General features: G+C 45.5%; 1 protein-coding gene across 1 annotated transcript in view; it reads left to right on the top strand.

The window, feature by feature from the left end:
* Positions 1-27970, top strand: part of LOC8030109 (lysosomal acid glucosylceramidase-like) — a 52296-nt gene that overhangs the window by 21076 nt on the left and 3250 nt on the right. The window contains exons 7-9 of the mRNA XM_042288814.1: positions 1711-1935; positions 3033-3196; positions 3840-3962. Coding sequence (XP_042144748.1) covers positions 1711-1935; positions 3033-3196; positions 3840-3962 — 512 coding nt within the window. The remainder of the gene's footprint in view (positions 1-1710; positions 1936-3032; positions 3197-3839; positions 3963-27970) is intronic.

Genomic DNA, 27970 nt, shown 5'->3' with positions numbered 1-27970 from the left:
TCCTTCAGCTGCGTGGATGCTTCCGATCATCCAGTTTGGCGCTTCATTTGGGTCCTGTAGAGTCACCTCTTTTAGGGTGCTCTTGCCCTCATTCCTAAGCTCCTTAAAGCAAACTTGTTGCCAGTGACCTTTTTTTCCGCAGTTGCGACAGATTGATCCCGCTGCGGGGCACTTGGACTTTTCGTGTGCACTGTTGCCACATCTTCCACACGTCTGTGTTCTAGCCGCATTATTTTCAGCGTTTTTCGGCGTGTATTTTCGCCGCTTTGCGCCTTTCTCTTTTGCTGACATTCTTTTGTGGAGGGCATCCAGCGTCATGTCTTCTGCTAGGGATTCGCCTCTGACGACGGCTTGCTGTCGATGCACGGCTTCTTTCTGTCGAGCTCGAGTGTACGCAGCTTCCAGTGTCAGATTTGGGTCGCTTTGAAGTTTTTCTGAGAGCGAAGAATCTTGCAATCCAACGACAAAACGATCGCGGACGAGTTCTTCTTTCAACGCGCCGTAGCCGCAATGTGTTACTAGGCGATGCAGGCTAGTCATGAAGCTCTCAACAGATTCACCCGGCTCTTGTTTCTTCTGGTGGAATTTGGCCCGTTCGTAGATAACGTTTCTCTTGCCGACGAAGTGGCTTTCGAAGAGTTGGGCAACTGCTTCGAACTGTCGCTGTTCGGTGTCGGTCAAAGCCGAGGCGGACAAAATGTCTTCCGCGTCCTCACCGAGAAAGTAGATTAATGCGTCTACTTGCGATCCTTCGTCATCTTTATCGAGTTTCGAAACTCTACGGTACCTGTTAAAACGGGTGATCCACCTTGGCCATTCTTCTGGGCGCTTGAAATCAAAGGGTGCCGGCGCCGTGAAACCCGTTGCTAGCAGTGTTGTTGGGGCCGTTACGTTCTCCGAGTTCGATGAGGCTTCCATTTCCGGAGCACTTCTGACACCATGTGGTAGCATTTACCTGATTGTACCGGTCGTACCGGGTAACAAGCAACACTACATGTAGAACGTTTTGAGATCCCCTGGGCGCTGTCCTCTTCTTCCTCTTTTGTCCCCCTACTTGCCCCGTTTATTCGGACTTACAAAACAATATTATTACAGTATAAGCCAAGACCCAATAGACATTTCCAATAATGGCCTTCCGCGCGCTGGCATCCTCGTTTAATGAGCTGTGGAGCGCATCCTCATTAGGAGCAGTGACAGTGGCGTTCCAACTTGTTTTTGAGTAGGGGGGTGGGGAGGTGCAAACCAGACCCCTCCCCCCCCCCCCCCCCCCCCCCCCCCAGGGCCGGGAGGGGCGGGCGGTGCCCTTGGTATTCCTTAGGCGCCGCCAGCCAGTGTTTGCCCTGCCGAGTGGCGGCTGTCTCAAGGGGGGGGGGGGGGAGGGGGAGGGGTGCAAAACACATGCCTTGCCCCCCCAATCTGAGAACTGGAGGGGGGCGGGGCGAGCGCCCCCCTTGCCCCCCGATTGGTACGCCCATGAGCAGTGGCTGTCTTCTCTGGAATATCAGACGCTGGGCGTTCCATTGCAGGCGACTGACTCAGCAATTTTCGCTTGTGTGATAAGCGCTGGAAAGTTGTACATGTTGAGGCACTGAGAGTTCTATTTTGGTGTACTCTTCTCTTCCCTCCGGTTCTAGTCGCTTGGCGATTTCCGCTGAACTTATTCAACGGATATGCCTCTGAGCACATCACTGTCCTCGTGCCTGACCACAGGTTCTAGGGGACGCCGATGCGGCCAAGTACGTCCAGGGTGTTGCAGTGCACTGGTACGCGGACGAATTCGTCGGGCCTGGGGTACTGGACAAGACCCATGACAACTTTCCCGACAAGTTCATCCTGGCCACGGAGGCGTGCAAAGGCGATAAGCCCTGGGACAAGGCGCATGTTATCCTCGGCAGTTGGGACCGGGCTGAAAACTACGCGCATGACATCCTGGAGGTAAATCGGGTTTTGGGCGAGGAAGACAAGCTGGTCCCGGTCAAGGGGGTTCCAGACAAACGGGACCCGCACAGATTGTTCCAAAGGAAATTAGGCCTGGCCACAATGGCCAGGACATGGCACATTGAACGTAACTACAAGTCCAGACAAAATTGTCCCGATTCCAAACCCCATCAAGATGTTCCGAAGTGAATTTAAGACCTTAAATAATCTGGAATGTTTCCAGCGAACTAATAATTTGACAAATAATTCCAAACACGCTTAATGCATATACCTTTCATTAGAAGTATTTTGTTATATATTCTTAAAAAAATTTCTATTTCAAACTGTGTAATAAGTCTATTATCGTTTTAAGGTAGCTGTACTGTTCCTTGGCGGAATCTAGTGATAATTTTTCAAAGCTCGCCATTAGCAAAGACAATATTCATTCTGAGCAAATTTAGTGCATTTAGTTATTTATAAATAAATAAAGTTAAAATTAGTTGTACTAACTGACGGTTGGCTGATAGATAGTGATCCACGAAACGTTTTGGCATTAACAAAAGCAAGTCTCCTCCTGTATCTCTGTTTTCCCTATTTCAGGTGCGATGAAAATCCGAAGGCTAATATAACAAACTAATATGCGCGAAATTTTCTTAGACTTCTGATGAACCAAAGCAACATGAATCCTAAAGGTTTTGGACTGCCTATTCAAACTATTATGGTTGGACTATTTGTGCTACAAGTTTATATTCGTATACGTTCAAACTATGTCAAGTACAAGCGACCTAGAAACCCACAAAGGTCAAATGAACAACGCCCCGAAATTTTGTTGCAACCATTGTGTTTGATTTTGTGCTTGGGACTGTTTTTATAGGACCGTTTTGACAGGGAATCATTTTGAGCGGGGCCATTTTGACCGAGACAATTTCGACTTGAACCATGTTGACTTGTTACTGCACCGTCCAAGCAGCATTAATCCGCCGATAACGGCTAGCTAATTCACTAAGCGACCCGGCGTTGCTATGTTCCTTGAGGGATCATGAAAACTAATGGATAAGAGGCAGTTTCGACTCGTAGTAGCCCGTGATTGAACGGCTGTTCAATCTTTGTTTTAGGATCTTCTACACTGGACCACGGGTTGGGTTGACTGGAACCTGGCCTTGGATGTTGTAGGAGGTCCCAACTGGGTGAAGAACTTTGTCGACTCGCCCATTATTGTGAACGCCACTGGGCAGGAATTCTTCAAGCAGCCGATGTACTACGCGTTGGCGCATTTCTCGTAAGTGCCAATTGTAACTGGGAATCCCATACTGTAAAATGATTCGTTATTCTACACTCTAAACAATCCATCGCGTTTACTTTCCTGCAAGTCACTTGAAAGATCCAATGGCTACAACCTGCGAAGGAAACTCGGCGAATGATGTGAGCAATTGAAACATCATGCCCAGTGTCACAAAGCGGACTGTTTTTTGTTTTTTTCTTTGTATCTTTTGGCAGGTCCTTCGCCGAGCGCCCTCCGAAGATTGCACCTATTGGCTCTTCCACGTGTTTTGAGAGAAAGTAAACGCACCAGATTCTTGAAGTCCATAGTGCTCGTACACCATACCAAAAAGCACGTTGTGTTCGCTGTTGTCATGATGGCATAATTATCTGCGGCCTCAGGCATGTTCGAAAAGTGTTGGCTTCGTACATATATACGCTTAGAGCACGTCCTCGGTCAGTTTTTGTATGACCAATGTGACAGTCACATTGGTCACAAAGAGTGTCTGCAGGCTGTATTTTGACTAATGCATTAGTAGTGTTACCGCGGCTTTACAGTGTACTTTACCACGTGGGTTTCGGTAAAGCCATTCACTCTCATCCTATTGTAAAAAACACCGCAGTCTATTTTGAACAGTTTCTCTTTGTTGCCTTGTGAACAGGAAGTTTCTTCCACGAGGAAGCGTCAGGATAGATTCGAGGCTGGCCGGTGAACAGCGTGGGAAACTTGAATTCGGGGCCTTCAAGACACCCGAAAACGCCACCGTCTTCATCGTGCTGAATACGTGAGTACAGTCTAGACTTGTGCCTATCTCCAATACTCTACTCGATATACTGTATCTCAAATACTTTTTAAAGTGTCTTGGTATCTTGCAAATACTTTTGATCGAGAGTATTTGATACATTATTATAATTACATTTCTGAGTACCTTTGTATCTTTGTATCATTATCTCAAATACATTTGTGACATTCCGCTATTTTAAGATTTTTATATTGTATGAAGTGGCATGGGCGTGGCGCGAGCAAACTTGAACATTCATTCGAGCAACCAAATCGTCTGGCTAGCTCCGATAAGCTACGATGACTTAGATTGAGCTCGTGAAAACATCGCTTTTGTGCCGATACTCGTATTTCATACCAAAGTTCGTACAATGAAGGTTTTCCCCTTCGCCTTCCCAAAGGCACTTTTTTTTTTCTTTCGTAGAGTTCCCCCCCCCCTCCCCCCCAAAAAACTTCTCAAACGAAAGGGCTGGTTTACGTAGGTAAAGATTGCCACACTGAAGCGCACCGCAGAACGGAAAACGACCCACGACAACAATCCAGACTTCAGTGTGAAGAAGATAACAAGTAGAAGAAAACGAAAAGTAAACACAAAAAGAATGTTTTTTTTTGCTTGTTTTATATTTAATTTTGCTACGGCAAAACGTCAAGGTTTCTTTTGTTTCTTTCTTATTTTTTTGTCGTCAGCCCGGCACTTATTGCTCTCGCGAACACTGTCTGTAAGCAAACACTGATGAGCACAGAACAGGACCGCAAACGAACTACGAGTGGGATGACCTCTCAAAATACCAACAAAGCGTCCCTCAACGTTTAGTGCCTTTCTGAACGCAACGTAATAGAAGAAGGCGCGACGAGTGCCATGGCTATTATGTGGGCTCTCTTTGTTATCCATTCACTCATTTCTGTATCCCAAGTTCGTTTATAGTGAACTCCCCATATAAGGAATATGAATTGTAGTTAAACGATGCGACTAAGGTCCGCCGCAGGACCTTAGGCGCATTCAGCGATGTCACTATCCGCACCTTTCAGCGATGGTGGTACCGCGGTGTGGGAATCGCGCTCCCTAGCTCCTGGATGATCGGCTTCACAAGAGAGGTGCTTGCCTATACCTTCCTCACGGGAAACAATAAACTAAGTCTGCTCGTATTCAAAGCAAAACTAGAATTTTGCAGATCCGCCTCTTAGCGCTGTTCTACGACGATCATCCAGATGACAGCCATTTTGATAGGCACTAGCGCGCCCATTATAGTTCGTTAAAGCTGCGAATAGCTAAAGCGACCCTTTGTTTCTTTTACCTAAAAATGTTTTGCAATCTGTATCAGTGAAATTCTTCTTCTGATGGTTCAACTGCATAAAATAGCCCTACGATGTTTTTTGTTTGTTTGTTTTCCGTTTTGTGTTGTTTCGTGCTAATAAACCCTTCTAGCAAACCAGAGTTGCGCAACTGTATAAATGTGTTTGCCACTGACCTCGATACAAATTATGCAATGTGGAAGTATCTTCAAGAGTAATGGAATTACGTCTCTAAGTATTTCTACTCTACTCAAGATACTTTACAGTGAATGTAACTTTAGTAGTATTTTAAATTTTATTTTATTTATTTATTTAATTTACCTCAAAGCGCCCTTTCGGGCATTGTATGAGGGGGGAGCACAAGGTTTTCGACAAAAATATTAAAACGAGACATATCGTACATATTTGCTTAATAAACAAGAAACAATGCAATACACCCACTCGAAAGGAATACACTCTTACACAAACAGGAAACAACGTGCCAACCAGGCTACAAAAAGAGAGAGAAAAGACCATCTTTGCACAGGAAAAACAAGAAAGACACCATCCCGCGATTCATTCCATGGAAAAGTGAAACAAACGTTCACATGATGATTTGAATTCATTTTTATCTATGATATCTACAACGTGGTAGGGCAAAGAGTTCCATTCTGCAATGGCAAGCTGTAATGGCGAGTTGCGAAACTGGTTAGTGCGACAATTTGATAAACGAATTTTGTGAGGGTGATCATGTCTGGGAAAGATGCGATGAGGGGGAGGTAATAAGAGTTCCTTCAGGCTAACATTATAGTAATAAATATTGTGAATGAAGGTAAGACGGGAGACTTTGCGCCTGACTTTTAATAAAGGTAGATTAGCCCTTTGTTTCAGCGCCGAAACGCATACTTTATAAATACCTGCTTCATAAATACTTTATGAAGCAGGTATTTAGTAAGTTAAATACTTTTATCGAGTATTTTTTCCAACACTGGAGTGCACACATGTACACCAGGTGTAAATTAGAATGAGGTGACTGCTTTCAGACTCACCGACACTGTGATACGTTTCTCATCGCCACCTGTAACTTTGGAAGCGACAGTGCTTTTGGAGCGTTTGTATTACTTCTGCCAATGTCGGAAGGACTCGATTGAGTTACCAATGTTAGAGCTGCCTAATGGCTAGTCTTTTGCCGTCTGAACACGCTTTGCGGAGCGCAAGTTCGTCTGCTTCTTCTTTTGCAGGGGGTTGTGGTGACGTCAGAACGCCGACCTCTGATTGGCTCTGATTGGAAGATAGTGTGCAGACCTTGAGTTCAACCCACTGTCCTTTAACAAGAACCAATCAGAGCTCGGCGTTCTGACGTTACCCAACCCCTGCAAAAGAAGAAGCAGACGAACTTCTGCTCCGCATAGTCATCGACAGGTTATTATGAAAGGCAGGGCGTGGCCTATTATGATGATTCATCTTGCTGCGTGATTGGTTCTTCGGGTCTCTCACTGGCTAATGCTGCAATCGTATTTGCTGAGGAGCGATAATGAGATGTGGGACTCGCCACGTCCTGCTTTCTTAAGCTGCCTGTGGCTATGTGCTCTCGCAAACTCCTGCATGCACAGTGCCCCACAAATACTTTGGAACATGATGCTGACTTTACTTTTTTTTTTTTAATTTGGGGGATGATATATTTTTTATTTCATGCTTTGTTTATTTTGGCCGCTGCGTCTTGGTGCCTATTTTGTCACTGAACCCGGGCGTGGCATGCATGGCTATTGGTCCAACAGTGATGGTGCATTGACATGAAATATAATGAAATAAAAATGAAATAGACAAGTAAGCGTATGACTGAATAAATATAACTAATTATGTGAGAAGTGACTTTTTTTTTGTCGGTTCTACCCATGAGAAATAAGCCATCGATGTCATGCTCCGATGGGCATAAAGTCTCTTCGGCAAAAAGAAAAAGCCACTTTTTTTGTCACTGAGACTGCAGCCCCACTGGTGAGAAAAACCGGTTCAGCTCCTGATTAGCTCAACTAATTAAGAGAAGAAACGTGATGCACATGATTGGTGTACCGAAAGCACAGCGGGCCATTATACACGCTGGAACTTCCCAGGATGTATAGACCTTTCCAGCGCTCATCACCCAGGCGGAAAATGCTGAGCCACTGGGCTGTGGTCGCATGTGTGGCGTCTCACATTTTGCGCAAGAGAGCTACTGCGCATGCTCAGAATGCCTTCCACGGCCCAGTAGACAAAGATGGCCGCGCACAGAGGGCGATTATTGGAAAGGTCTATCGAGGAATTCATTAGGTACCTGTCATGGTCGGATGGTGCATGTTCAACATAGAGTATCTTGAACATTTTCAGTGCAGGTTACGACGATGAGCACCCTACAATCACTGACAGGATGGGAACAGCAGGGATGAGCTACAGTTGCCCGTACCTTCTTGCACGAGCTTCGTACTTTCGATAGCACTTGGCCCTCTCGTGATTCTCGAGCGCGCACGAGCAGCCAAAGCACTACTATACTCCGTTCACCCTTAAGCTGAGACTAGAAGCTCCGACTTCAGTGCGAGCTCGCTGGCTTCCGGAGTGCTTTGGTTGCGCGTGCCTGCTCGTCCACACTTGTGTTAGCAGGGGCAGAAAGCTCTCGCTGAAGGCGGAGCTGCTAGTCTCAGCTTAAGGATTGTCGGAGTACAGAAACAGCGCTCGTCTGATGTACCATAGCCACCTTTATTCTATGGATGTGCTTATCTTTCTTTTGCCACTGTCGTTTAGATGCCCTGCTTTTCATAACGAGTCAGTACCAACTAGCACCGTTTTCTACACCTACGTGTGTCCACCACAAAACACGAGGAGAGCGTTCTGAAGGCCGTCCTTCTGAAAGATACTACCTGCCGTTTTCACACGGACAGAAACTATAACGAGTCTTTCCGAACAAAAAACTATTTCTCCGCTTAGCGTTATGTTATGCCACATGTAGCTGGAGGGCAGCAGGTTAAACCTCCATAGTAAAAGACAGCGCCGTTAGAGTTTCATGCCTTTGCTTCCAAGTTAATTATGGGTGTCGTTCTGCCTTTCTATTGTTACAGGGACACGCAAGCGCACAACATCAGCGTGCGGGATGTTTCGAGGAAAGACGGCACATTTACATCTTCTATCACGGAGCGCTCCATCTGCTCATTCATCTGGTGGTAGCCCTCACGAACAAGCAGCCTCCTCGACCTTCTCGACCATTACAACCACTGATAAAAAAAAAAAAAAAAATCTCTCCCTTTGTTTTTATTTTGGTATCAATGATATCATCGCCCCATGATGGTGGTCATTCTCAAGCCGGAATCACACTGCTGATAGTAGTGTCACTCCTACATCGTACAATATCAGCAAACAAGATAACATAATTATCGACGGATATAGCTCACCACATTGGAGGCGTTCTTGTTTCATAAGAATGTATGGTTCGAACATGACTAAACACAATTTTGTGTGACCCGTGGGTCAGGTTCGTTGCACAAGGAAAAAACACGCCTTAGACAATGTCGGGAGTCTGGTTTTTTGTTCGATCTATTAGCATTATAAACGCTTTGCAGACGCTCCAGATTACGTCCGCCATTGCTGACCTTCTCTCATCTTACCAAGAGAAAGCACCTGAAGCGGGCTTTGAACCTACACAAATGTCAATGGTAGGGAGAAAGACGCAGTCGGATCTAAAATTACAATAACTTGTCCGGCCGTGGAAATGATGGACCGGCGTGATCAAAATAAGAGGAAACAAAAACTGAAGAACGGTTATGGCGGCGCCCACAATCTAAGAAATGTTTGTATGTCTACTTACCCGCAAAACGCTCGAAGAGCGAATCTTTGCGAACTACGAAATCAGCTCAGCGAAAGATGAGGCGGAACATCTATATTAGGCCCTAAGAAGGAAGTCTGCGCTGTGGCACCACGCAATGTTAAGCGTCAGGCTTGCATTGCGTAATGCCATAACGCAGATTTCATTTTGACGTCTGAACAAATGTTCCGCCTCATCATTCGCTGAGCTGATTTCGAAGATCGCAATGATTGGCTCTTTGAGTGTTTTGTGGTAAGCAGACGCGATGGAATTTCTTAGAGTGCGGATTGTCGGTCTTGCTGTTGTTGTTACCGCGTGGTTTTGATCGGCGTTTTCGTGCTTCGTGCAGTTTTAACAAAAAAAAAAATAGTGAGTGCGTTAAAATGGGAATTGTTTTGTTCCACTCCGTGACTTTTAAAAATCAACATGTTCGTTTTCTTAGCGCACGTCAACAGCTCCGTGACATGTGACATCTCTTGCCCTGACCGCCTCGTATTTTAGGCGAATAAATTAATTTTGGCGCACCATTAATTTATTTGCCTACTACCTAAATTTTGGTAGCGTCCGCGAGCAGGAGCACGGGAAATCCTGGAGAATCTGCCTCCGTCTCTTGCGCCATCTTGCGACTACCGCCCCGCCATCTCGAGGGCGTTGGAGTTACGAATAGTGGGAGCGATTGCGCTATGGCATTCCTCTTTGATAAAAATGGTGTATTTAGGTTTTTTTTCCTGATGCCAGTACCGTATCGTCGCTAGCCCGGGGTCTTTGGCGTGCATCACAGAGCATTGATACACGACGGCATGCCAACACAATGCTTACCCAAATAAACAAAAAAAAAAAAAAGGGGTGGAAATTTTATCTAGTGGTTGAACCGAATAAAGGAAGGCTATTGATTGGTGCTCGGAGTGCATTGCAGGGCAGTATTCACGGAGGAGCTTCTGATAGTTCGCGAGATTATGAATGTAATCGGGAACTGTGCAACGGTCGAGTTGTACTTGTTGAAACTGAGGAAGTTGAAAAATCTCAGTTCAGGTTGGTACTAAGTGTCATGTAAATAAGTGGGCCCACTGCTAATGCGTTATACAAAAGACAAGCTGAAGGCACTGTCTGATGTGTTCCTTTTTTCCTCGTATGACTGTGACATTGGTATACATAAGCTGTCTTCAGAACGTTCCAAACATAGATGTGTATAAAGAAAACGTGAGTTAAACATGCTCGAACATGCTTTTTCTGATGAATAAGTAGTATGACTGTCGCTTAACGGGTGTCAACGAACAAAATCAACATTCTTAGCCCGACGTTTCGGAGGGTTTGATGTAGCAGGCACGTTAAACCTCCAATGTACGTAACAGGTTTCGTTGTTACATATTCTTTCTTCTTTTCTGTCAGGTGAATTACTAGAGTTGTTCTCCTTTTCCTATTGTTACAGTGACACCCGAAAACACAATACAAGCGTCAAGAATGTTTCTGGGAAAGACGGCACGTTTAGAGTTTCCATATCAGAGCGCTCCATTCTCTTTTTCATCTGGCAGTAGCTTCCGCGAACAAACGTCCTCCTCAACGCGGTGTTTTCGGCCATTATGGCGAAATGTTTCGTAATGTCATGTAATAAACCACCTCAGTACCAAAAATGCGGCATAATATCCAGGTCACGCTTGTCAGCATTAGTTCGTTCCGGTGCTACTTTGATTTAACTAAACGCATGTAACGTCCGCGATGTTCTTCATGTCTTTGAAGTCAACTTCAAGCCGGCCATTGTGCTCTAAGATGCATCACCTTCCCGATGTCCACTCGAAGGGCCAATCACCGAAATGTACGAAGGACGCTCAGCGGATGACGAGATCGAAAATCTATTTGTATTCAAAAACTGAAGGCACTGCGTATTCTCTCCACTCTCACCGGCTCTAAGTTACAGCCAGAGTCCACAGCGTTCGAAGTTCCGGAGCGTCCGCACCTTCCATTTCATTTATATTGCCCTCAGGGGGCTTTACATAAAAAGGGGGGGGGGGGGGGGGGGGACAGCAATATAATATAAAACTCTACAAAAAAACACACATGCACACACAAAACAGTTTAGGTTAATTACACGTAAAGAGCGCCAAGTGCGGCTCGAAACGTGCTGGGCTCTTCTATTGTTACAATGTTATCGGGGAGTGAATTCCAGTCGGTAATAGACAGCTGTAAAGGGAAAAAAACTTGTAGATGTTAGTCTTAGGAGTGGTGACGTGAAGTTTCCGCGTGTTGTCTGTGCGTGAGGAGATGTAAATGGCGGCTCTGCAATACTTATCTTTTTTTTGCAATACTTATTTTTTTTTTTTTTTTGCAATACTTTACTTTTCGCGCAGCCTTTTTTTTTTTTTGCAGCTGGCGCTGCTGCCAGCTTTTTGTACATACTACACGCGGCGCAGAAAATGGGGGATCGCCTCTCACCGTCGTCAGCCCTCCCCCTTTTAACAAATACCACCCAGAAGACAAGGCCTGCACATTTCCCCCCGAAACGTCATAACCACAAGGCATCTCCGCCTAGTTCGCGTCAGCGTCTCACGCGGAGTCAGCGCGCTGCCACGCCAAGACGGACGCGACAGACGCTTTGCGACGAGTCTCATCGAGCTGCGGCGTGTTTACCGGTTTGGGCGGGTCGGGAATCAAATAACGTTGACGTCACGCGCAGATCTTGTCTTCCATATATAGGTGGTATTGCTCCATAGCCCGTCATAGCTCCGGCAAAGACACCAAGAACTCTTTTCATATTTGCACAGTCTGTTCCTGTATTACAATATCCTCGTTAAAAACACGTTTGCCACTTTTCTTTTTCTTCCGTTTTTCTGCCCAACATAGTGTGCGTTGGCGATAGAAGGGGAAAGCTCTTGCTCGCTAGGAATGCTATCTAATCGCGGCAAATGGGCGCTTCGTCCGGTGACAGCTGACCGGGCTCTATATGCGGACTCCTCGCTGACGCCGAAGAACAGGAGCGGCGTTCGCGTACGTCCGGACTGCAAATTCCGTCCGCTAGCGCAGGATACTCCCTCGTCAACAATGGCGAATGTTTCGGGTTCGACAACTGTGCTTCTGACGCTCTTCTTAGTTCCTGGTAAGTGGCGCAGCATGCCGAGGGTGTAGCGTTGCCCTCGCAATATTTGTTCTTAAACGTTCGGCGCTTATTAATGTTGGAACCGGAATGGTTTCCTTCAAGTCGCGTTGACGCCGCAAATACATCACAGAAAATATCATCTGTACGCACTGTCTGAAGCGTGTCTCTTTTTTTGTATGACGGTCCCATTCAAAAACTGTCTACAGACATGTTTGGAGCATACATCTGAATGCAGCAAGCAAGCTTCCAATATGCTTGAGGCGGAGATAGTTCTTGTCATCATGTTGGGCATTACGAATACGCGTGTAGTACGTTGGTTCTCAGAAAGATAAAGTAGTCACTGACACCTTAAAGGGTTACTCTACCGAAATTTCGAGCTCACAAAAAAGGATTGGAGCGATAGGCGGGACGCTTCAAAAACAAAACAAAAAAACAATAAAAAACAACCAGCTATATCTTTAACGGATGACCGTATTTTTGAAAAAGAAATTTGCGACTGAACACGGCCGACAAAGGCCGACGAGACATGTGATGTCACGATTCTCATTTCCTATCGTTCTCGCTTCGTCCCGTCAAGCCGGTGAACCGTAGCGAGGAGGAGAGAAGCCAGGCCGCTTCCCCTCATTCTGAACTGTTCCGGGAGAATCGTGACGTCAGAGTCCTTGCTCGATCGCGCCCTTCTTTTCCACAGATACGGCCATTCGTTTGAGATATCGATGTATGAGGGAAGTCTTGGAGTTCGTAGCGTCCCATTCAACGCTTCTGTGTCCTTATTTGAAGAAATCCAAAATTTTGGTTGACAATTCCTTTAAAAAAATCAGGACGTCTCATTCTTGCTCTTCAACCAACCAGATTACGGCATTATCCGATTAGAACACCAAGAAACCAATCACGAAGCAAGGAGCATAAACATAATGAGCTACACCCTTCGTTTCTCAAGTTTTCAGTGACTATGTCGACTTCTCGACAAAGCAATCATCGTACGTTAGAAAGATGAACTTTTGGAAGTGGGGTTGTGATTGGGTGGACTGCTTCGTAGATGCACGCCATATACTTCTGTTATCCATATGATGAATTGCCCGAGACTGAGGCTACAAAGCTATAGCATAGCCTCCTATATACTGGCAAAGCTTGACAGATCGCCACGAGAAGCGAACACCGAAATGGGAAAGGTGGAGCGGCAGAGAACAGAGGAGAGGAAAGCCAAGTGACTGGCGCCCCGCTGCGGCGAGACGCCGAAACACCCCTCTCGAGCGAACAAGTGCGTTTTGGGTCATCGCCGCTGCAAAAGCTCTGCGCTGACGTCCAGGTTCCTTGAGAAATGACTCTTTTAATGCTCTGTGCTACCAGATCCTCGCGCTCAAATCTGCAGCCGGGCACTCTAGGGCTCCGTCGTCGAACTTCCAGGCTTTGCGAGTATTGAGGAGGCTATGGCTGAAGACGTTAATGTTGGAGAAGAACGAAAACGGTGACGGGAGGACAAAGTTTCACTCACAGCTAAATTAATAATTCAGCGAACCTCTCTTATACACATCCTACACTTAAGGCCGCCACCCTTTCCACAAAAAACAACAAAAAAAAATCACAAACTTTACTGAGCTCTAGCCAAGATTTCTTCGGCCCTGCCCCATGCCCCTTGTTTTCTAAACAAATGCAGATTGCGCACTTCGCTCTGCAGAAAACGTTACGCCCTCCGCGAAACAGATACATCATTGACCTTCACTTCGACATAGCAGAAACGCTTTTTAAAGCACTAAATTACCTCCAAACAGCTTTTATTTTCGTAAGTGGATGTGTTCTTTTCTTCTTTGTAAAATATTTTTTTTTAGAAAGAGATATTTCTAAATCTTTGAAGCGTTTCTTTTATGGACAAAGCCCGTAAGCGTGTCGTAAAGTAGAACGATTTACAACTGCATGATTTTCTTTTCGCGTGATATTAAGCTGCGTAATATGGCCCCACATTTGAGTTTCGTCGCTTTTATGTTTACTTAAAACTGCGCTTTAAATGTTTAACGTATCCAGTTATCAATTAGTCGTTACGCCGAGCACGGTTATACCTGTCTGCTAAATAACTCGCCAACCAAAGTTGCAGAGCGCCTTGAACTTGTGATATTCCAATCATAAACAGATAGCTTTTTCAGTTCTGTCAAAGTAACCTAACACTCCCATTTTTAACATGACTGTGATGTTATACGTCCATAAAATGAAAAATTGAAGCCGGCGAAATCTTTTTTTTTTTTTTTTAAAAAAAGGCCATTTTTCAGTTCGTGAATACCGCCATAGATAGAAATGACCTGTTTTTATGAATGTTTCGTGAACACTTTGCCCCTTTCCTGCTCTATCATGGCAGAGGCGCAGCTGAAAAAGACAGTCTTTTGCACGTTGTTTCGAAGTAATGTTACGTAGAAAAACTTAGTACCTATTTTCTGTCCTCGATCATATATGAACATCGTCATACGTAACGTATCTGAAAGACAACCCCATACACCTTAGTTTTTTTTTGTTTTTTTTTACCCTGCTCTTGCGCGAGTTCCCGTCATCTCCGAAGCACGCGCTTTTTCACTTCTTGGTGTCTATTAGCGGCGAGATATTTCGGTGGCGCCCTCATATGATTACCTTTCGTGACGTCATTACCTTGCGAACAACAAGTTGGATGTTGTTTGTAATTAGCATGGCGGAAGATTGAAATCATAGCGTTCTTGAATTAACACTGTAAACATCGTCAAAATTGAAGTCTTCACGTTCCTCTTATTTCCGTCCATGAGAACTCATTTGTTGACGTCATAGTCAGCATTCCACCAATCGTGGAAGGTCGACCACCGCGACGCTTCTGATCGCGCACGTCGCCAATAGCTTATTTCTATAAGTAAGCTGTCGGTGGGGCAGATGCAAAGCTAGCCCCGTGTTTGTCTCACTGCACTCGTCGAACGGGTTCAAATGCGAAAGCCACACGAGGGGACGCCGGCGTTGTAACGCGTTCGAAGAGAGCCAAACGAGGGGACACCGGCGTTGTAACGCGTTCGAAGAGTGAGTAAAGACCAAGGGCAGCTAGCTTTCACTCTACCCACTAATCCCTCCAATCAGAGCGCGACCTTCTGACGTCACTCTCGTCTCCACCTCTCCCTCAGTTTTTTATTGGATAAGATGTTTCATTCCCCATGCAGCAGGCACGTAGCCGGGGGGGGGGGGGGGTGCCCATGGGGCCCGGCGCACCCCCCCCCCCCCCCCCCCGGGCCCGAAATCTTCCATTTTGCTGGGGCCTCCCCTCTTCCCTCTTCCTCATACAGCATTTTGTCATGGGCGGCGCCCCCCCCCCCCCCCCCCCCCAAAACACAACCCTGGCTACGTGCCTGCCATGCAGTGTGAGAAGCGTTACCTAGAAAGTCTAATGAAGTTTTTACGATCGTTCACAACGTGTTACAGCCCTCTTTATTGTTTTCTTTGTTGCCATTAGGGGTCCTTTCACAGTGTAAGCCGAGGGACTATGGGGAGGGCAGCGTGGTCTGCGTTTGCGACACCTCGCACTGCGATTTCATGGGCCCCGTTCGACCGGAGCAACCCGGGGTGGTTGCCGCCTACGAGAGCAACAAGGCGGGAAAGAGGTTCGACAAGGTCACTCTCAGCTTCGACGAACCGGGTGAGCCTATTAAGGCGCCAGAACAGCGCGTCCTCTATTAAGACTCTAAGTTAGTATGCATTTTTCTTAGGTCACTGAAAAAAATAATTATTGTGTTTTGCAAAAAAAGAAAAAAAAAAAAGCCTTGGCACATTACGAGGCCGGAGAAAACAAATTTTTGGAACCGTAAACATCGAACTTGTCTCGTGAAACTGGGTGTCACGTGACCACTTTATGACGCAGCACTTAATACGTGTTCTGCTGATAAATTCTTTACGGTATTGTCGTTTGCCGAGCTTTTCTTTGTAGATTGTAGAAACTATAGCTCCCTGACAGCTCCGCGACAACTTTTTTTTTTTTACGCAAAGCTAGCCACATGATCACAACTTCAGTGACGAAAAGTTTTCATAAAGTTATGAGCTTCTGAGCTTCTACAGCTTCTACAGCTTTCGGAAGAAGTTAAAAGAAGTAACTACAACTTCCAAAGAAAAATGTTTTTGAAATTGAAAAACGCTAGTCTTCTTTATTTGCGACAAATAAGTTTCTGCAAACTATAGGAAGTGAAAAAATCGAGACTCTTGATTTATTAACTTTTATTTTGGACGGGCGAATCTGAACGCGACGGCTATGGTAGGAGCTTGCTTATGAAGCTTAGTTCACTTTATTGTAATCACGCCTACTCCTCACTTTCGCAGGAACTCCGAACGAAGCTGCCGACTCAGTGTCCGTGGTTATTGATTCTTCCAAGAAGTACCAGTCCATTTTTGGCTTCGGGGGAGCCTTCACTGATGCAGCAGGAATCAACCTACAGTCGCTCCCAGAGCAGCTGCAGGAGGACCTTCTGAAATCCTACTACTCCATTGAAGGTATCATAAAAACTTCCACCGATACACAGTTACCTTGCAAAATTTATTCGAACATTTTATTATCTTACTGTTGCAGCCCCAAGAAAGTTTTGTCGTTTTGGATGGTTAACGGGTTTTAGAATGGAGCTCTATCAGCTATATTTTGATAATGTTGCTACACTTGTGAGCATACGGGGAAAAATCTCGATAACAGATTATCTTAGGTGACAATAAGCTTAGTAATAGCGAGAATCTGACTCATTTTTATCTACATGCTCCAAGTATTTTTGTAAACTTTAAATGTTTTGGATGTATTTCCATTTCGATTCTTCTAAAACCAGTTTAATTTTTGAAATTTTAAGATCGATAATGAAACAATCTTATGTTTCGTGTTTCACTCCCATTGGGGTTAAATTGGACATTCCTGAAGTGTGATGAGGCTGCCAAAAAAGAAGCGTACACTACGTCATTCTACTCCGTTGATATTCCCTGTTGTGCTACGCATTCACCTAGAAATCATAGTGACTGGCAGCTTAAAATACGGAGGGCATGACTTATTAAGGCGAAAGCCTTAAATGCTCCATCGAGTGAAGCCGGCCGAAAAACGGCCCCTAAATTCCCATTCCCTCCGGCCCGTCATATCAGATGCTACGGAAGCCGGCGGCGCCGCTCAAGGTCAAAGCGGACACGCCTCAGAAATAAAACACAAAGAAAAACGCAGCAACGAAGATGCGTCGCCGCAGAGGCCGTGGAGCCGGCGGGCGTGCCGCGCATGCGCAGTGGGGGAGCGTGATGTCACCGCCAAGGCGCCGTGTGAGAAAGGGAGACGTAGTGCGGTGCTTGTAGGAATGCGCTGCGTGTAGGAATACTTTCGCATTCCTACACGTAAGAATTCTTAAGTGTCTCTGTCGAATTTTCATGTTAAGTCTTTTTGCTTCGTAGTTCCTTTTTGTTTTTTTTGTTTTTTTTTTGGCTAGTGCCGCAGTCTTGTGGGAAGCGATAATTACGTGCCAGGAACTTGCCATGCCCCGCATTTTTGAAGTTGTCAGTGACTTTAATAGAACTTGACTGGTTTTTGACTCGTCCCTGCAGGGCTCTCCTACAACATCGGCAGGGTTCCCATGGCGAGTTGTGATTTCTCGGTCCGTCTGTACACTTACAATGACGTGCCGGGAGACCTGGACATGACGAACTTTGCGCTCACTACAGAAGACCTCTCGTTGAAGGTAAACCATCACGGCACCGACTCGTTCTTACTTTGTTAACTTCTTTAGAGATTAGGATAGTTGCATATGGAGTGAAACTCTACACCTCTTCTTAAGATCTTCTTAACCTCTCCTCCAAGAAGCAGATGAAGAAAAAAAAAAAAGAGATGACGGAATGGCGTTTTTCCCAACAGATCTAACTAGAGGATCGTTGAGCTCAACGATAAAACTTTGTGTGAACATCTGTATTCTTATTTATTGTCGCTTGTTATCGTACTTATGGTAATATTTGTCATTACACAGTGAAATGTGCTTAACTGAATTATCTCATTCAAAAGGTTCCACATGAGCTGTCGGTACTTTTGTTTTTGATTGTTCTGTTCCCTGCTTTTGTAAAGTGCCAAATTTTTTTAACGGCAACTGTAGTTACTTTTCTATATCTCTACAATTTGAGGCGAGTAAATTCACTGCCCTGTCCCGCATACACGCGTTTTACGTTTAAGCGGGCTGAATGCATTTTTGATTGTTTTCTTCTGTAAATAAACTTGATCCTTATCCTTACTTCGCTTCCCCTTAACTCCAGACACAGCCGAAGCTACGAGCTGATGAGACTAATCAGGCAGTGTCAAAAGGCGGCATCATGGTGCTCGCCATGTTTCTTTACGTGATTTATTATCGCTGAAACAATCATAAACAGAAAAGGCCCGGTGAGTTGCGCTTTTAAAACTGTTCGATTGCTGCCATTGGTTGGTAGCGTTGGCTGCGTCTGGACAGCTTAAACGAAGTACAGTACGCGGATGAAAACCTTGAAGTCTTAAACACAGCGCAGTGACGTCGTCTTGATGCCAGTCTGGCCCTGGAGTCATGAAGCGAGGGTCGAGTGAATTTTATGAGTGTCGGCGCTTCGGAAATGTTACGATACAATTGCGGACGTGTTCTACTGGGATAAACAAAATAGACAAAAACAGTAAGCACCGCTTGCAGACTTCCGTCCCTCGTATTACTAGACTGAAGGTCTTGCAGTAAGTGCGAGATCGAATCTACGCACCAGGTATATGTGAAATGATCGGTTACAACTTCTCCAGAATTATTCCAGACCCACGTTAAAAGAATGACTGGCAAAAAAAATTAAAAAGAAAACATATACGCAGATTTGAATTGTTTCAGTGTGTTTTTTGTCGCACGCGAGCACATGGCAGCCGGTTACGCTCAAGCTGAAGTGTTTGAACCAGCCTAAAGACCAACATTGGGAGACGTGTACCAGGCAGCATACATAAGAGGATATACTGAACGCCACCATTTGTTTTTCTTTCGGACCAATCTTGTACCGCCAGATTCCTTATATTAAGAGAGCCTTAAGCATGTCCAAAGAGGACCTCTGGATCTTCGGAAGTCCCTGGAGTGGCCCTGCATGGATGAAGACTTCGGGAAAGCTGTACGGCACCGGAACACTCAAGGGCAGTCCCGGGGGACCGTACTACAAGGCTTGGGCCAAGTATTTCGTAAGGTGCGTTCTCATGCACACGGGTTCAAACTATAGGCTGCATTTATGGTCTGAGAGAAACGAGAGTTTTGTGTTGCGTTATCGAGGCCGTCCTCGGTGACCCGACGTCGAACTTGGGTTGAGGTGGCATACTTCTGAATTCAGCTCTTCTGCATCGCGTTCAGTGCCCTCGGTTACCCGGCAGTGACATTTTGAAGCTTCACTAACATTCTATTAAGTATACCGAACCCAATGCGGCGTATCGGTGGTACTCACTGGTCATCATACTTGAGTACATTCTTCACAGCGCATGCTCAGAAGGAGCTGCCACTCAACCACTGAAGCCGAAACTTTGGAGGGTGTGGAAGGCAAGCTCCGGAAGTGTTCTGGGGGGTAGGAGTCAGCATGCGCCCAGCTTCAAGAAGCTCAGATATGATCGCCAGTAACCATCACCCCTCTTGGATTTTTACAGAGGTAAACTGTGAGCGACATCCTGATAGAAAATCATATAAAAGTTGACAGTAGTCACGCCGTACAGGTTATCAAGAAAGCTAGTTGATGTCTGTGCACAGTAAGGTTTCCCGTGAAAAACTGGTTGTTTTGATTGCTTCGTTACTGGAAGTATATTAGAACAATGCTGTCAAAGAACACCGCTACTGTTCCAATTGCTTTACTGAATTACGTGATTGCTGCTACTTGTCATCTTGTAGTGAGTGCATATTTTAAAGGAACATTCCTTCTGGATCCCGGAGCTTTGGGTCATTAATTTTGGTAACGGCAGCAGTCTTTCTTAAGTAACAGTAAGAAAGCACAAAACAAACAGAGGGACAAAAACAGACATGTACATGTCCCTCTGTTTGTTTTGTGCTTTCTTACTGTTACATCTGTCCCAACACGCTCGTCAAAGTCTTCTTAGTCTTTCTTATTTTTTATATATCCTAAGTTCTGTTAAATGTATTTATGTTAAATAGTAATATCTAAAACATAAATTATAGAGGCAGTTACTGAAAGTAACAACTAAGTCTAATTCTATTACATTCTTAGACACTCAAGTGTTTTTTCCTCTTAATCGGGAAATACTGAAATAATTAATCCAATTGCTTTGAGCAGCAAGATATTTATGTCAATATGTTCCTCGTAATAAACTCTTATGACTGTGTCAAACGCCCGTAACTACCCCTTTAGATCAGGACTCGAACCATCATTGTTACCCGCCGACTCTACCGCAGTCTCCGCGACTATTGGCTGTGAGAAGGTCCCTAAAGGGGTATTCACACGAGGGAGAAATCCCGGGGATTTCTCCCCGGCACGCGCGCATCACGAGATAAAAACGCGAGGCTTTTGCACATCGCAAAGCCCGACGTTTTCGTCGTTGGATGCGCGTGCCGGGGAGAAATCCCCGGGATTTCTCCCTCGTGTGAATACCCCTTAAGGGAGCGTCTGTTTTCTTTACTGTGGGTAGTCCACGTGCTACTCACGCGGTAAGGTTTAGGTTTCATAGTGCATAGAAGCTCGGCACTGCACGTGCTTGCACCAGTAGAGGAAGTTGAAGTATCCTCACTCTGGGTTGTGAAAAAATTCCACGAGGTGGCGATACCCAAACTTCTCGCTCCGCCTTCAGCACGTGCTTTCTGCCCTTGCTTACACAAATGTGAACGCGCAAGCAAAGCACCGCGGAAGTCAGCGAGCTCGCGCTGTAGGCGGAGCTCCTACTCTTAAAGGTGCTCTGAGCTGCTTTCTGAGATCGCCTTAACATGGCGATAACTCATTCTGCTGGCTTTAAGCATCATAGAAATACCCAAATCATGACAATACGCGGCCAATTTTTTTACTAAACAAATGCAATCAAAGATTGGAACGCGCTGACTTCATCTTTAAAAAAAAAAGATGGTTAAGTGTGTGTTTATACAGCCTTGAAGTTAGTGAAGTTAGTCAAACTTCAATTAGCAATTTGTCTCTCAGCGGTAGATGAGCAATTTAGCTAGTGCAGCACAACCGCTAGCCTGGGATCTTTAACGTGCACCATGCAGTAGTGATGCACGACCACACGCCAGTACAATGCTCATCCAGATCGAAACGGGCAGGGGTGGGGATTGAGCCCAGGATCCCTGGGTTCTGCAGCGCGAGCCTTCGCTCCACGTGCTTCAAGTTGGTGTGCGCTAGATTACTCGGCCACCGATCCACCACCCGATTTCATCCAGGCTGATGGGAGGAGCATGTTCCGAAACCAGGACCACTCTCAGCCAATAGCGAGTGAACGACCCTCGCGCTTCCTACCGGTGGAACCGCGGAGTGATTGATCTCGAATGCGCGTGGCTCGTTGTCCATGCAGCCCGGACTACGGTTCAAGCCAGCGAGCGCGCGCTCGAGCGCTCTATAGAGCTGAGGACCGTACACATCACTCCCACAAAAGAGGAGAAAACAAAAACAAACATAGTTTGCTGTTTTTCAGCGGGAAAAATTCCCAGCTAAATTTAGCGGAAAATCTTCCCTGCTAAATTTAGCAAAAAAAAAAAAAATTCCCCGCTAAATTTAGCGGAAAAAATTCCCCACTAGATTTTAAGCGGAAAAACGTCCCCGCTAAATTTAGCGGAATAAATCCGCCGCTAAATTTAGCGAAAAAAATTCCCCACGACATTTAGCGGGAAAACTTTCCCGCTAAATTTAGTGGAAAAACTTCCCCGCTAAATTTAACGGAAAAATTTCACGCTAAATTTAGCGAAATAATTACCCCAAAAATTTAGCGGAAAAATTTTTCTGCTAAATTTAGCGGGAAATTCGGCGAAAATTTTCAAACTGAATGGGAGGCGAGCAGGAGAGAAGTAGGGGAGGGTACGGATGATGAGGAGGGGCATAGCCTCCTCTCCGTACCTTCCCCCCTCCTCCTCAAGAGTTGCGCTCTAATTCTGCGTTACACGGAGATTGTAAACGTCTTTAATTTTTTTAATTAAAGTGCAGTTGAGAGTCAGCGCTTGTCCTATGTCCACTTCTACTTTTTACCTGTTTTGTGCAGGCTGTTTTCGCTTTTGTCAAAAAATTCACACTTTCCGACTATTCTTATTTGATTCTATCATCTACAAAAACACACACGTTTTGTAATAACAGGGTTTACAATCTAACCGAAATGTCGCGTTTTCATTGGTCACATTCCGCCCTGGCTGCCGGCACAATGCTCCTCCCACCACCGGAGATAATTTCGATCTTTGATTGCTTCTTTAATAGGGCAATCGGTCGCGCATCCTTATGGTTTACGGATTTCTGGGATGGTTAGAACCCGCAGTACAAGTTATCGCCATATTTAGGCTGTCTCAGAAACCTCCTCAGGGCACCTTTAGGGTGAGTGTAGCATATGTTGTCTTGTCCATCTACAGAGGAGGTGTCAGACGCCATGTAAAGACGCCATGTAAAGACGCCATGTCAAGACGCCATGTCAAGACATATTAGCTTTCTTCACTCTAAACAACCTTAATACAACATTTCTAGCTTTTACTCCAATCGTGCGTTGTTGACTGAGAGGGATATCTGGAGATTTCTTTCTTACTTAAGATAACAGGCGGCGCAGACTGATCACAGCTAGTCGTTTAGGTTTCTGCAGGAGTACGAGAAGAATGGCATCAGACTGTGGGGCCTGACGGCCGAGAACGAACCCTCCGCCGGCTATATGCCCGGCTACAAGTTCCAGTGCATGGGCTTCACACCGTCCTCCCAGCGAGACTTTATCAAGATGGACCTGGGACCGGCGCTTGTGGACGCCGGCTACGGGCCCGGAAACCTTACGCTGATGATCATGGACGACAATCGGTACCTCCTTCCAAACTGGGCCAACGTCGTAAGTTTTAAAGCCTCAATGGGCGTGCGGTGTCGCCGCTGGGGATAAGAAATTTAGCCAGTGCAGTTCGACAGATAGGCTCGGGCCTTTAACGTGCATTGCATAGTAGTGATGCACGACCGCACGCCGGTGCGATGTACATTCAGATCAAAACGGAAAGAGGTGGGAATTAGCAGAGCGAACTTTTGTTTTACGCTCTACGAGCTGTGGTGCCTTAACACGGCCTTATTTGTGTTATTTCGTTTCACGCATAACGCAAATGTAGGAAAGTGTGCAGGCTTAACAATCTTTATGAGGGTTCCCACTCAGACTTACACTGTTATATATATTTTGCAATTCACGCGGAATAGTCCTTGCACGTGAATGTCCTTGAGAGGATGGCGTAAAAGAGCAAAGCCATTTTGTCGGCATTTCGATTGGATTGGATCTTAATGAATATTTCCTTTGTATCGAGGGAACTCCACTTAAACGTAACTGCGTGGTAATTACCACACTACTTCTTGCTCAGGCCTCCCCAGTCCCCTAGTCTTCTCTTGATACATTCTGTTATCATCTCGGCTCTTCGCGTCGCATCATTCGAGTTCGCATTGGTTTCCGCCTCCGTTCCTAAGTCAAGTGACTCAGGGAAGAAGTTCGTTTCTGGCTTCGGCCTCAAAACTTGGTGGTGCATCACTATATGATGAGTAGTTTATGCCTCCGTCCTACAAGCGCAAGCGGACTCCGGGTTTTTGGTGAAGCGAGTTTTCTATTGCCTTGCTTCAAGTGTCAAAAAGAGACTACTTCCCCTCGTGCTGTAAGGATTATCCTTCTGAATGGTGTCCTGCAGTGATGACCTCTGGGCCATCCTTCTGAGACCTGAAAGGGGCACTGACACATCAAAATCATATTTTATTTTACTATCCGAAACGATTGAAAACGATGCCTGGACATTACCCTCAAAATTTGAAACTTGGGAATACAGTATTTCTGAATTAAAAAAACAATTTCCAAATGCCGAATTTGAAGTTCCCGCGCGATCCGCGCCAGTGCAGTGAGTCAAATTTTGCGGTCCCCTGCGACTTGACTTTCTTTCGGACCTCCGCTCCACGCTGTGAAGCTAAGCGCTGTTGCTACCGCGGCCCGAAGCGAGGAGGAGGCGAGCAGGCTGCCGGCGCGGGAAAAAAACCGGTTTCGTCCCCGACTCGCCGATAATTCTCTGCTCGAGCGCCGCCAATTTTTCCGAGGGAGCATACAAATCCAGGAAGCGACATCACACCGAAATCTTATTTTCGGTATTTCAAAAAGAAAGGCCGTAGTGCGTTCGCAATTGCGTTAAAAAACATGTTTGACGATTGCCGTTATTAAATCTTATAGAAAGGTCGCCTACAAAGCTTCTAAATTTCCTGATTTTTGACGTCACCGATCAAAAGAAGCAAGGAGGTGAGCGCGGGAAATATAAACGCCAAAAATAAAAAGGCGCGCGCGCGCGCGAAGAAATTTTTTTTCGCGATGCGGTTTTTTTTGCGTGTTTATGACTACAACTTGCATCGTTTTAGACAATAAAAAAGAATACGACCTTTGGGGTGTCAGTGCCCCTTGAATAGTGATAATAATGAGAATGACAATGAAGATGATGGGTTAGCGGTTGTTTCCCTTTGAAACAATCGGGCTCGAAAGTGTTTCGATTGGGACCGTATGAGTCTTAATGACCCGGCCGTACGGTGAATAAAAATAATAAATTGAGTTGCATCTGAAATGGTGTGCAACTAGCGCCTTCTGGGTGACTGGCAGCCGCTAAACAAATTCGCCTGGTCTGCTAAGCAAATACACCAAGCGGATTTTTTCTGCCACCACCAGTCGCCTAGAGGGCATGATTTGCTCTCCACTTTAGGCAGAATTCGATTTATTTGGCACACGTCTCTACGTTAAGGACTTCAATTGAAATCATCCTATTTGGCGTTTCTGCTGTGTTAACTCCAATACCCGTGCATCTTGATACCGTGGCTGCTTGATTCCCGCGCATCTTGATACCGTGGCTGCTTGATCCCCTTTTAAGGGAGGGTTAAACCAGTACCGCCTTGAAGACAACGCCCGTCTATTCCCCTTTCCACATCACCATGGTGGAACCACGGCAGGCTATCTATAGCTCATGTCCGCATTGCCACTAGTGCGTTTCTCGCGCTGGCGTCCCGTCTACGCAAATTTCTAGACGTTTTTCGTTTTGCCACGCAATATCGACGAGTTTTAGCATGTTTGCCACCTGGGACGGTTTCAAAACCCGATAAAGATAAAGAGAAGCCCATGTCTTGTTTATCAGGTGGTAAAGGCCAAGACACAATAGACCATTCCAATAACAGCCTCCTGCGCTTTGGCATCCTTGTTTAATGGGCTGTGGAGCACATTCTCATTCTGCGCAGTGGAACTCTTCTGTGGAATATCAGGTGGCAGGAATTTCATTGTAAACCAGTGACTCAGCAATTTTCGCTAGTGTGATAAGCAATGGAAAATTGTGCGCGTTGGGGGACGGAGAGGTTTATTTTTGTATACTCTTCTCTTCCGCCCGGTTCTAGTCGTTTGGTGATTTCCGTCGAACTTATTCAACGGATATGCCTCTGAGCACATCACTGTCCTTGTGCCTGACCGCAGGTTCTAGGGGACGCCGATGCGGCCAAGTACGTCCAGGGTGTTGCAGTGCACTGGTACGCGGACGAAGGCGTGGGGCCTTGGGTGCTGGACAAGACCCATGACAACTTTCCCGACAAGTTCATCCTGGCCACGGAGGCGTGCAGTGGCTTCGAGCCCTGGGAAAAGGAGCATGTCATCCTCGGCAGTTGGGACCGGGCTGAAAACTACGCGCATGACATCCTGGAGGTGAATCGGGTTTGGGGCGAGGAAGACAAGCTGCTCCCGGTCAAGGGGGTTCCAGAAAAACGGGACCCGGACAAATTGTTCCAGAAGAAATTAGGCCTGCACAGAATGAGCCGGACACGGCGCACTGAACCTAACTACAAGTCCGGACAAAATGGTCCGCATTCCAAGCCCCGTCAAGACGATCCCAAGTGAACTTTAGACCTTAAATAATCTTGAATGTTTTCAGCGAACTGATAATTTGACAATTAATTCCAGACATGTTTAATGTATATCCCTTTCAATAGAAGTATTTTTTATATAAAATTAGAAAAAAATACGCGCCAATTTCAATTTCAGAAACTGTTTCAAGTCTATTATCGTTTTAAGGTAGCTCTACGGCGGCATGAAGAAATCTAGCAATAATGTTTCAAACCTCGCCATTAGAATATACAATATTCATCTTTAGCAAATTTTGTGCATTTAGTTAATGTTTAAATGAATAAAGCTATAATGAAATGCACAAACTGATAGTTGGCTGACGGATGATGATCTAAGCAACGTTTTGGCATCAACTAATGAATTGGCCAAAATATTTAATTTCCTCCTCTACCTCTACTCTCTATTTTACCTGCGATAACAGAATCCGAAAGCTATTAAAACAAATACATACGCGCGAAATTTATTTAGACTTCCGATGAAAAAAAGCAACATGAATTCTAAAGGTTTTGGACTGCTTATGCAAACTATTATGGTTAGGCTACTTATGCTACAAGTTTATATACGTATATGTTCAAACTGTGTCAAGTACAAGCCATCTAGAAACCCGCGAAGATCAAACAAACAATACGGAAAAATTTTGTTGGGACCATATTGTTTGGGTTTGGATTTGGTGCTTGGGACTGTTTTTTCTGGACCATTTTGACAGTGAATCATTTCGAGCGGGATCAATTTGACCGAGACAATTTCGACTTCTACCATGTCGACTTTTCACTGCACCGCCCAAACAGCATTAATCTGACAATATCGGCTGGCTGATTCCTTGAACGACCCGGCGTTGCAATGTTACTTGAGAGATGATCAAAATTGACTGATAAGAGGCAGTTTCGAAAAAGCTCAGAATGACTGTTTGTAACCCGTGATTGAACGGCTGTTCAATTTTTGCTTTAGGATCTTCTACACTGGACCACGGGTTGGGTTGACTGGAACCTGGCCTTGGATGTTGTAGGAGGTCCCAACTGGGTGAAGAACTTCGTCGACTCGCCCATTATTGTGAACGCCACAGGGCAGGAATTCTACAGGCAGCCCACGTACTACGCGTTGGCGCATTTCTCGTAAGTGACAATTGTAACAGGGAATCCCAGACTCTAAAACTCGCCGTTATACTCTAAACAATCCATTGCGTTTACTTTGCCGCAAATCACTTGGAAGATCCAATGGCTACAACCTACGGAGGGAACTCGGCGAATGATGTGAGCAATTGAAACATCATGCCCAGTGTCACAAAGCAGAATGTTTTTTTTTCTTCGTATCTTTTGCCTCATCCTTCGCCGAGCGCCCTCCGAAGATTGCACCTATTGGCTCTTCTACGTGCTTTGAGGGAAAGTAAACGCACCAGATTTCTCAAGTTATACCAAAGACACGATGGTGTGCGCTGCAGTCATGATGGCATAATTATCTGCAACCTCAAGCACGCTCGAAAAATGCTTACTTCATACATATGTATGCTTATAACATGCCCGCAGAGAGTTTTTGTATAACCAATGTGACAGTCACATTGCTCACAGAGAGTGTCTGCAGGCTGTTTTTTTACTAATGTATTAGTAGTGCTACTGCGGCTTTACTGTGTACTTTACCACGTGGGTTTCTGTAAAGCCATTCATTCTTACCTATTGTAGAAAACACCGGAGTCTATTTTGAACAGTTTCTTTATGTTATCGTGTGAACAGGAAGTTTCTTCCACGAGGAAGCGTCAGGATAGATTCGAGGCTGGCCGGTGAACATCGTGGGAAACTT

This window comes from Ixodes scapularis, unplaced genomic scaffold (genome assembly GCF_016920785.2).
Source record: "Ixodes scapularis isolate PalLabHiFi unplaced genomic scaffold, ASM1692078v2 PGA_scaffold11__112_contigs__length_91849675, whole genome shotgun sequence".
Classification (NCBI taxonomy): Eukaryota; Metazoa; Arthropoda; class Arachnida; order Ixodida; family Ixodidae; genus Ixodes; species Ixodes scapularis.
This window is presented reverse-complemented; position numbering and strand designations above follow the sequence as displayed.